Source organism: Mus pahari, chromosome 2, assembly GCF_900095145.1.
Source record: "Mus pahari chromosome 2, PAHARI_EIJ_v1.1, whole genome shotgun sequence".
Classification (NCBI taxonomy): domain Eukaryota; kingdom Metazoa; phylum Chordata; class Mammalia; order Rodentia; family Muridae; genus Mus; species Mus pahari.
Window position 1 is genome coordinate 100,209,370 of NC_034591.1, and position 9,471 is coordinate 100,218,840.

Consider the following 9,471-nt stretch of genomic DNA (forward strand, 5'->3'; position numbering starts at 1 on the left):
GCAGAGGCAGGAGGCAGAGGCAGAGGCAGAGGCAGAGGCGGCAGAGGCAGAGGCAGGCAGATCTCTGAGTTCGAGGCCAGCTTGGTCTATAGAGATAAGATAGCCAAGACTACACAGAAAGACTCTGTCTCAAATAAACAGAAGTAGAAAGGATGAGTGGTTGTGATACAGGCCTTTAATCTCATCACCGGGGAAGTGGAGGCAGGTGGAGCTCAAGTTTAAGGCCAGCCTGGTAGCCAAGGCTACAAATAGAAACCCTGTCTGGGGTTAGTGGGAGAGTAAAAAAAGGTGAAGGGATTTAGCTTAGTGAGTATGCAGTGTCCTCAATTCACTCTCCAGGACCACAATATATACACCCACAAAAGGCAACAAATAACAAAAACGGAGAGACCTTTGTGTGCTGTTCCATTCCTGTAATCCTAGAATCTGAGAGTCAGAGGCAGGAGAATTGCTGCAAGTTTGAGGTAAGCCTTCTCAACATAACAAGTTCTGGGCCAGCCAGAGCTACATAACAAGATTGTTCAAAGCAAAATGTAACAAAAGCAGAGGAGTCTAAATCTCCGTGACTTCTTGGAACTCTCAAGAACTTGGACACTGCAGTAAGGCAAAAGAGCAGAGCTGAGTTGAGCATGATTAGTGAGGGCTAACTTCTGTCAGGTGTCAGTTTCCTTGTCATTGAAGAGGGCTCGGAGGGCTGTTACGAGTAGCACATTGAGTGATATACCTACAGAGTGTCCATCCGGCGTATCACAGACTTGAAGGTTCCTGGTCCCGGTCCCTTTTCTTTCTTAGAAAACACCTGGAGAGTCTTTCTAGTCCTTAGCCCAACAGTCCCACCCTCTTGATTTCCTGTCCTGAGTGCCCATTTCGTTCCCACAGAGGCAGGCTCGAGATCGTGGGGTAACCCGATCCAAGGCAGAAAAAGCCCGGCCACCCACCCAGCCGGTGCCGCAGGTGGACATCGTGCCAGGACGGCTCAATGAGGCAGAATGGATTGCGTTTATGTCCCTGGAGGAGGGAGAGGACGTAGTGGGTGACATCTTGGCCGACCTTGTGACACGAGTTATGGAGTGTGCCTTCAAAGTCTATCTGACCCAGCAGGTGGGCCTAGATCTGGGTCTTCCAGACCTATCTTCTACCTTGTCTCTCCTGGCAAGGCTGAGACCCTCCCTCGCTTCCACAGTGTGTTCCATTCACCATTAGCCAGGCCCGAGAGGCCATGCTGCAGATCACTGAGTGGCGCTTCCTGGCCCGAGATGAGGGAGAATCTGCAGTGGCTGAGGACCCCACGTGGGGAGAGGATGAGGAGCTCCTGGCATGCACCACGGATTCCTGGGCCCAGGGCTCCGTGCCTGTACTGCACACACCGGCGCCCATTGGTGTAGAGGAGCACTTCCACAATGAAGTAAGCCCAAGCCCCGAGCCTCTTTCCTACAGAAGCCTCCTCTGGAGCCGCTCAGGACCACGAAGTGAGGTCCTTTCCCTCCGTTTCCAACAACTCATTACCCTTGTGTGTTTCCCCAGGAACCTGGGAAACCCAACCAGTTCCTTTTAGGTTCATCGTGGGACAAAGAGTCCCAGGAGCCTACACAATCTTCAGAACCTTCTGCCGAGCCCAAAGTCACCCCGAGACCCACGGTCACCTTGGAGGCGTTTGAGGAAGCTGAGCCCGGGGGTGCCTTGGAATTACCCCATGGCCAAGAGGGAAGCCATATGTTGGCTGTGTCCTCGAAGGAGTCTTTACGATCTACGCCGGAAGTCGAGCGCGCCCACAGCCCCCAGGCTTCTCTGAAGCAGCCCCAAATCGTCAGTCTGCAGGCCTCTGAGGAGAAGCGATCATCCTTCGACTCACACCTGTCGCTCGAGGATCTTAACCTCTGCGTACCTCAGCCAGACGCGGCAGGGGACCGGCTGAGTTTTAAGAGCCAGGGCCAGCTCCGCAGCAGCCCGATAAGGTCGGTGTCCGTCCACGGTGCACTCACCCCGGAAGAGCCTTCCGCGTTCTTGCAGCCTGGAGACTTGGAAGTGCGGCCAAGCCACAAGACCTCCACGTTGCGCGTGGATTCCTCGCGGCTGCCCCGACACTGGGTGCGCCCCGTGGCCGAGGTCCTGATCCCAGACCTCGAAGTGCGCCCTTTGGAAATATATCGCGGGCGCCCGCGGAGGAGTCAAGCTGGGGCCCGAACCTCAGCATGCGAGTCCCAAGCCCTTAGTTCGCGTGCGCCCTCCAAACTCCATGTCTCTAGCCCAAGGTTCCCTCTCCAGCGTTGTGCTACATTCCGTGCTTTGGGCCCGGATCCTAGTTTAAACTTGGCCCAAACCTCACCTTCCTTCGGGTCAAACGTGCCATTCCTCAGCCCCGGGTTCCGCTTCCTCGCTAGAAACCCAATCCCTCCCGACGTCGCCAGCACCCCTAGCCCCAAACTATGGCCCCTAGCTAAGTGGCCAAGTGGCTGGGAGCGGGAGGCGGAGCAGCTGGGAGAGCTGTGGGCGGGTCGGACTCGCGTGCCTGCACAGGGTCAAGAACCTGTGGAGGTGACACCCTTGGAGGAGGACTCTGGATGGCCCCTAGCGGCGCCCCAGGTCCTCGAGGCTACGTCCCAAGTGCTGTGGAAGCCCATGGTTATTTCAGAAACCATGAAGCTGGTTCCTGGTGTGAGCATGTGGAACCGGGGCACCCAGGAGCTGTTCAACCCTGCTGTCATCCAGGAGGAGGCTGAAGAAGGCACCCCCCAGGCGCCTGAGCAGCAACCCATCCAGACAGGTGTGTCCAAACCTCAGGTGATTATGAAACAGCTAAGGAACGAGACCCCCAAAGCCTGGCTGCTCCCCACCAAGCCTGTGCCCAACTCTGGGTCCTGATCCTCCACACTGGGAATTGAACCTTGCTCAAAAATAAACGCATTGCCCCAGGAACTGACTGGCGAGATGGTGCCATTTTTTCCAAAGCTGTCTATTTCCTTAACGGAACTCCAGGGGGCGCAGTTGTAATGGTTTAGGAGACATGGTTTAGGCTGTCCCCTAGCGTTCTGTCTCCCCCCCCCCCCGCCCCTCCCCTCCTCAAAACACTCGTTAAAAGGGAAGATAGGACTGTAAGGTAAATCTGGCTCCCAGGGAGAACTTTGTCCTTTCAGTATGGGAGGAAGTGCACGACTGTGATTATAAACATAGAGTCCACACATGAATTCACTCTCCTTTCCTAGCTCCTGGAGCTTATTAAGTTCATCTTGGATTGAAACACCTATTTTTTTCCGTTTGATTTTTTACTTCAGTGTTCAGGGAAATGAACCTAGAATTTTGCATATGACAGAAAAACATTGTATCAATCAGACTTATAGGTAAAACATATACACACAGCCAGTACATCTTAATCAATTAGTATATGCACATATATGCTCACATGTGAAATGTCCTATGTAACCCCATGGTTGCACAACACGGAAGAGCAAAAGACTAGAAAGAGGGGCAGGAGAGCACTTGCTGTGTAAAGCAAAGCATTGAGGGCCTGCGAATAAGCCCCCCACTCTCCATTCTGGGGAAGTTGAGATGGAACAAGCCCTAAGGTTTGCTGGCCAGCCAGTCTAGCCAGAATTGGTGAATTCCAGGTTCAGTGAGAGACCCTATCTCAAAATAATAATAATAATAATAATAATAATAATAATAATAATAAAGAGAGTGATTGAGGAAGAGACTCCAGGTCAACTTCTGGCCTCCAAATGCACATACACGCATGTGTGCTCCTACAAACATGAATACACATGCATATAATTAAAAACAAAGTAGCTAGAGGAACCAGTTGATAAGTATGTACACCAACACATGAGGGCCTCTCTCTGTTTTCCGAGAGATGCTCTCTTGCAGTGCAGGCTGGCTGGCAGGCCATAGATGGCCTTGAACTCCTTCATACCTAAACCTCCCAAGTGCTAGGATTTCAAATACAGCTCGTACAACCAGAAAAGATGTACCCACTTCGCTTGAATTTGATGGCTCAGTGTTACTTAAGAGTAATTACTGGCAGCTCTCCCAAAAGACCTGAGTTCAATTCCCAGCACCCACATGGCTCAGCTCACAACCATCTCCAACCAACTCTAGCTCCAGGGGACCTAAGCCCTTTTCTGCCTTCCCCATGTGCCTGGTGCACAGACATACCATACAGGTAGGCAAAACACTCATACACACAAAATAGATAAATCCTACAGATTCTATAAAGGAAAAAAGGCAGAGTGTAAGTCTGTACTGTACTACCTATTGAATAAGAGATTAACGGAGTAGAACTCTTGTGTTCATAAGAGCCTGTATTTAAAACATCTACTAGATGACCAAGAAACTATTTACCTGTAGCAAGCAAGGAGGGTTAGACTAGGGTTGGACAAGGGCTAAAGGAAGGCATCTCAGTGCATAGTTTTTCAGGGGGCTTGAGATGTGGTACTTTCTGTCAGCTTTCTCTGTATAGCCCTGGCTGTCCTGGAACTAGCTCTGTAGATGAGGCTGGCCTAAAACCCTAAGATCTGCCTCTGCGTCCCGAGTTAACTTCAACTACAACAACAACTTCTTCTTCTTCTTCTTCTTCTTCTTCTTCTTCTTCTTCTTCTTCTTCTTCTTCTTCTTCTTCTTCTTCTTCTTCTTTTCTCTCCTCCTCCTCCTTTTCCTTCTCCTTCTTCTCCTTCTCTTTCCTTCTCCTCTTCTCCCTTCTCCTCCTCCTCTTCTTTTTAAGTTGAGACAGGGTTTTACTATGTAATCCTGGCTGGTCTGGAAGTTAATCCATACTATAGGCTGGCCTTCAGCTTTCAGAGAACCACCTGCCCCTGCATTTAGAGTGCTGGAATTAAAGGCATGTGCCATCATGTTTGACCCAGTAAATACTTTAAAGTATTAATTTTATTATTATATTTCATTTGGTAGTTTGTGTGTACAGTGTGTATGTGGTGGTGGTAGTGGTGTGTGTGTGTGTGTGATGTGTGGTATGCATGTGGTCTGGTGTGTCTGTGTGTTTGGTCAGTTTTCTCCTCCTATCTTCACGTGGATTCCAGGACAAACCCAAGTTTGTATGGCTTGTATGGGAAGTCCCTTTAACTGCTGGCCCATTCCATAGCCTCCAGTTTGATTTTTGGATGGTAGGAATGCATTGTGTGTTCAGAATAATTAGAAATATTTAGAAGGTGAAATGGGGAGTGAAAGGATCGCTATAGAGGAGGTGTCCATTCTTTCTAGATCCTGTCACTGATAGTCATTTAACAAATAAGGACATGGTACTGAGTGGTTGTGACCAGCACAGGATTTCACACAGCTCAGAAACTGAAGGAGGAATTGGAACTGGTCTGCGAGATCCTAACTCCTCCTCCTGTAGAGTTGCACATTTTGATCCTTCCTTCATGCCCGCCTAAATCATTGTACACTTGGTACCGTAGTACCTCAGGCTAATTTAGAATTTGGGGCAATCCTTTTGCCTCATCTTGTCTAGTACTGGATTGCCGCTAGTTTTAACAAGCCAGTTAACTCTCAAAAGCTAGCAATGAGCCACTGAAGACAAAAGGACTGTTGAAACTTTCTATACCACCTCCATTGAAAAGACGCACTTCAATGCTGCTGACCTCTTGGTTCTAGACAGTTCAGTTTCTGGGGGGTGGGGGTTGAGGGATGCTGAAGAGGGGAGAAAAAAAGGAATGAACATCTTAATTTATCTCTCCCGATCTCCAGTCCATAATTGTCACTTTTTGAGATCAAAATTCCCAATCCTTCCCCCGAGAAGATCCTCCAGCAGAGGGCGTTCACCCCGCCACGCCTCACGACCGCGGTCCTAATCAACTTCCCAGACTTAGTGCGCGTGCGCATGCTCACATGCACGCACCCTGCCGCAGGTGTCTAGCTCAGTGCCTTATCGATGTTTTCTCTGCCCCGCTTGGCGACACCTTGTCAGCTAGGGCGGGGCTGCAGGAATGAGGAGACTGCTCACAGAAATCTAGAGTTTCCTGGGACCCGAGGGCTTTGGGGGATCGCTGCGGGAGCGGGCGGCGCGCAGGGCAGTCCGTGGGGCGGGGCGCGGCGGGACGGGGCGGGGCAGCAAGTCCGGGGCGGCGGGCGGCGGGCGGCGGCGGGGCCGATCCGGGCGCGGAGCCCTGACAGCAGGTACGCGGGAGGCGACCCCGCCGACTGTCTGCTGAGCTGCCCCGAAGCTTGCGCGGAGCTGGCGGGGACTCGGGGTTAGGGCTTGGTGGGCTCAAAGGGTGGGTGGCACCCGGGCGGGCCTGGGGCCCCGCTGAGCGCTTCTCCCAGGCTTGCCCACTCTCCTTCAGATTTGCGAGGGGGGCCCTGCTTGCTGTGACACCGTACCGAGCTCAGGCTTTCTGTGGGCAGGTGTTTAGAAATTTGTGTTAAACGAAGACAAAAATTAATCAATCCTAGAGGGTTCAAACGTGGCGGGGGGGTCTGGAAATGCGTTTGATGTGTGAGTACGCCTTGTCCTGGGGTCCACCTAGGCTTACAAAATGAGCCTTGTGTAGTCGTCTTGTACACACACCTCTCGTCTCTGTGGGCTGGACGACAGCTAAAGCACACAGATGTGAAATTGCTGTTTTCAAAGAGTCAGATCTTTAGGCTGAAATCCATTTACAGCAGCGCAGAGAGCTGCAAGCGGCTGCTGGCCCCTTGTTACCCTGGTGTACTTAAGGTACTGAGAATGAAAGAACTGTGTTAGAAATTGGCGTTCTTAGCCTACTGTGCTGTCAAAGCCTAACTTATACTGTATTTCAACAGATAAGGATAACCAAAAAAGAAAGAAAGAAAGAAAGAAAGAAAGAAAGAAAGAAAGAAAGAAAGAAAGAAAGAAAGAAAGAAAATATGAGTGTAGGTCCCAATAGAGGCCAGAAATGTCAGGCCCCTGCAGCTGGAGTTATGGCCAGTTTTAGTTCTAGTAACTGAAGTCAGGTCCTCTGTAAGAACAGTAGGTGCTCTTAACCTCTGAACCAGCTCTTCAGCTCCATAACTTTATTATGTAAAAGATGCTCTGCATTCATATATATTTGAAAGTTCAGGTTTTCTCAACAGACCATTTCAGTATGCTGGAGGTATTTCTCAAGAGTGTCTAACTAGGGTGTATGTATATATATATATATATATATATGCATAATTTCCCCAAGTAGACAGGGAGATACTGGATTTTTGCTTGCTTGCTTGCTTGTGTTTTGGTCTTGTCTGCTTAATATCTGGTGCCGTTTTGGAAATGCAGTTCCAGAAGTAGAAACCCACCATTGTAAAGGGGCAGTGTGTGCCAGTGGTTTTCACTTTAATGAAGGTATGTGTTTAATAGAGTCTGGTGAAAATATAGTTCTAATCTAGTCTGCATTTGTAACAGGTTCCCAGGTGATGCTGTTCAGGGACAAGATCTTAGCTGACGGACACATTTTGCTACCTGCTATGTAGAACAAACTACTGCCCTGGGTTAGTTACTTTATCCAGCCCTTAAACCAGGAGTTAGGACAAGAAGACGTCTCAGCTTCCTCTCCTCTCAATGCTGGGCTTCTAACTGCAGCCACCTTTGCTGTAGCTGTCTTCTATATGTGATACTCTTGTCAGTTTGGCAAATTTTGCAATCTGGCTTGAACAGTTCTAATAATGGAGAAATAACTAGATATGTCTCTCCCCCCCCCCCCTTGAGATAGGATCTCATGTGATAGAGGCTGGCCTCAAACTCCCTGTGTAGCCACAACTGGCCTTCAGTGCCTGCTTCTCCAGAATATCCCAGTTGCTAGGATTCTTAGCCACCCTGTGGCATCTGTCCTTGTCTAGGCTATCTCTTAGAGTTAAACCAAGGAAAAGCTGACTCTTTCCAGGTATGGTAACACTCAACTTGGCTGTTGTTTTTGTTTTTTGAGACAGTGTTTTTCTGTGTAGTCCTGGCTGTCCTGGAACTCACTCTGTAGACCAGGCTGGCCTCGAACTCAGAGATCCGCCTGCCTCTGCCTCCCAAGTGCTGGGGTTAAAGGTGGGAGCTACCAGGAGTGAGCCTGGTTTTGTATTATTCAACTTTAATGCCAACACTTGGGTGGCAGAGGTAAGTGAATCTCTGTGAGTTCGAGTGCATCCTGGTCTACAGAGTGAGTTCCAGGACAGCTTGGGCTACATGGACAGACTCTGTCTCAAAAATACAAACAAACAAAAAAAGTTAACTCTTACCAGGTGAGGTGGCATATACCTTTAATCCCAGCACTCAGGAGGCAGAAGCAGGCAGATCTCTGAGTTTGAGGTTAGCTTACGCTACATATTGAACTCCAGGACAGCCATGGCTGCTTAAACAAGAATAAAACCGAAAGTTGGCTTTTAAGCCATGCTTGTGATACCAGTTTATAATCCTAGCCCCTGAGAGGCAAATACAGGAAGATCTCTTTGAGTTTGGGGACAGCCTGGGCTACATAACGAGTTTCAAGCCAGCCCCAGCTACAGAGGCCCTGCCTCAAAAACACTGAAGGAAGCTGAGGGGACATAGCCTCTTCCAGCATCTGATGACAGATATTCCCAGCGTTTTTCTTCAAACTGAATTGGTGCTTAATTCTTTCATCATATTTAAGAAGATTCATTCTTAAATCTGTCTCTATTTGTACATAGTGGAGCATTATTATCTGGACTAAGGGTGGGTGTGGAGTGCAAGACTATAGAAAGCACCGGGAGCAGCTTTGGTGGGGCAGATGAAACTGCACACACCAAACCCAGGACCATTAGACAATCGTGGTGAAGATAGCGGATGGACACGTGAAGAGGGTAGTGTTTGAGAAATATTCATCTTACTGGACTGTAAAAAGTGGGAAGTGAGGGAGGAGAGGCTAAGAGTTTGCTTGCAATAGAGGATTTAGACTGACAATGAGATCAGCAATGCCTGGCTTTATGTTTAACTGTCTAGATCACAGAGCTTTTTTGGGCATGATCTCACTTGATGTAATTTCCTGTAAGGTGGCCCAAGCAGCAGATGAAGAAGCACCAAAAAGGAGAAATGATTTGCTCTAATTTTCAAAGCTATGGATGGAGAAAGGAAGGATGGAGAAAGGAAGGGTGTGGGTGCTGAATGAGGCCTGGCTGGACATGAGGGTACAGAGGAGAAGACGCTGAACAGAAGGAGTCAGAGGTGCTGGGAGAAACGCAAGAGCCTCAGGGCTTCATACAGCCCCAGCAGTGGTTGTGATGCCTGGAAGTGGAGGTTAGAAAAGATCAGAGTTGCTGTGGTCTGCTTAGAGGCTAGGGAGTTATGGAGGGGATGGCAGATGTCTGTGTATCAGGGGAGATGGAAACTGGGTTCTCGGTGTCCTCTGTCACCCAGGGCAGCAGTTAGTTCTGGGAGTCAGTGGTCTATCAATCCAGTGATCTTTGCTAATCAAAGTGTGTGACCAGGACAAGGTAAGAGACTGCCTGACAAATGTTTCTTAGGGACCTTGCCATTTTGGGATTCTGGCTTTGGCATATATATATATATATATATATATA

General features: G+C 49.2%; 2 protein-coding genes across 5 annotated transcripts in view; both read left to right on the forward strand.

The window, feature by feature from the left end:
• C2H2orf81 (chromosome 2 C2orf81 homolog) overlaps nt 1-2,945 on the forward strand; it is a 6,610-nt gene extending 3,665 nt beyond the window's left edge. The window contains exons 2-4 of one of the 3 annotated variants that reach the window (XM_021191696.1): nt 880-1,101; nt 1,184-1,405; nt 1,525-2,945. In XM_021191696.1, coding sequence (XP_021047355.1) covers nt 880-1,101; nt 1,184-1,405; nt 1,525-2,862 — 1,782 coding nt within the window. In that variant the 3' untranslated portion in view covers nt 2,863-2,945. Of the gene's footprint in view, nt 1-879; nt 1,102-1,183; nt 1,406-1,524 lie in introns of those variants that run through there. The other 2 variants (XM_029534668.1, XM_029534666.1) reach the window with 2 other exon arrangements.
• Nucleotides 2,946-6,048: 3,103 nt separating this feature from the next.
• Nucleotides 6,049-9,471, forward strand: part of Dctn1 (dynactin subunit 1) — a 34,984-nt gene continuing 31,561 nt past the window's right edge. For both annotated transcript variants that reach the window (XM_021188179.1, XM_021188191.1), the window contains exon 1: nt 6,049-6,126. The gene's annotated coding sequence lies outside the window, so the exon portion shown is untranslated. The remainder of the gene's footprint in view (nt 6,127-9,471) is intronic.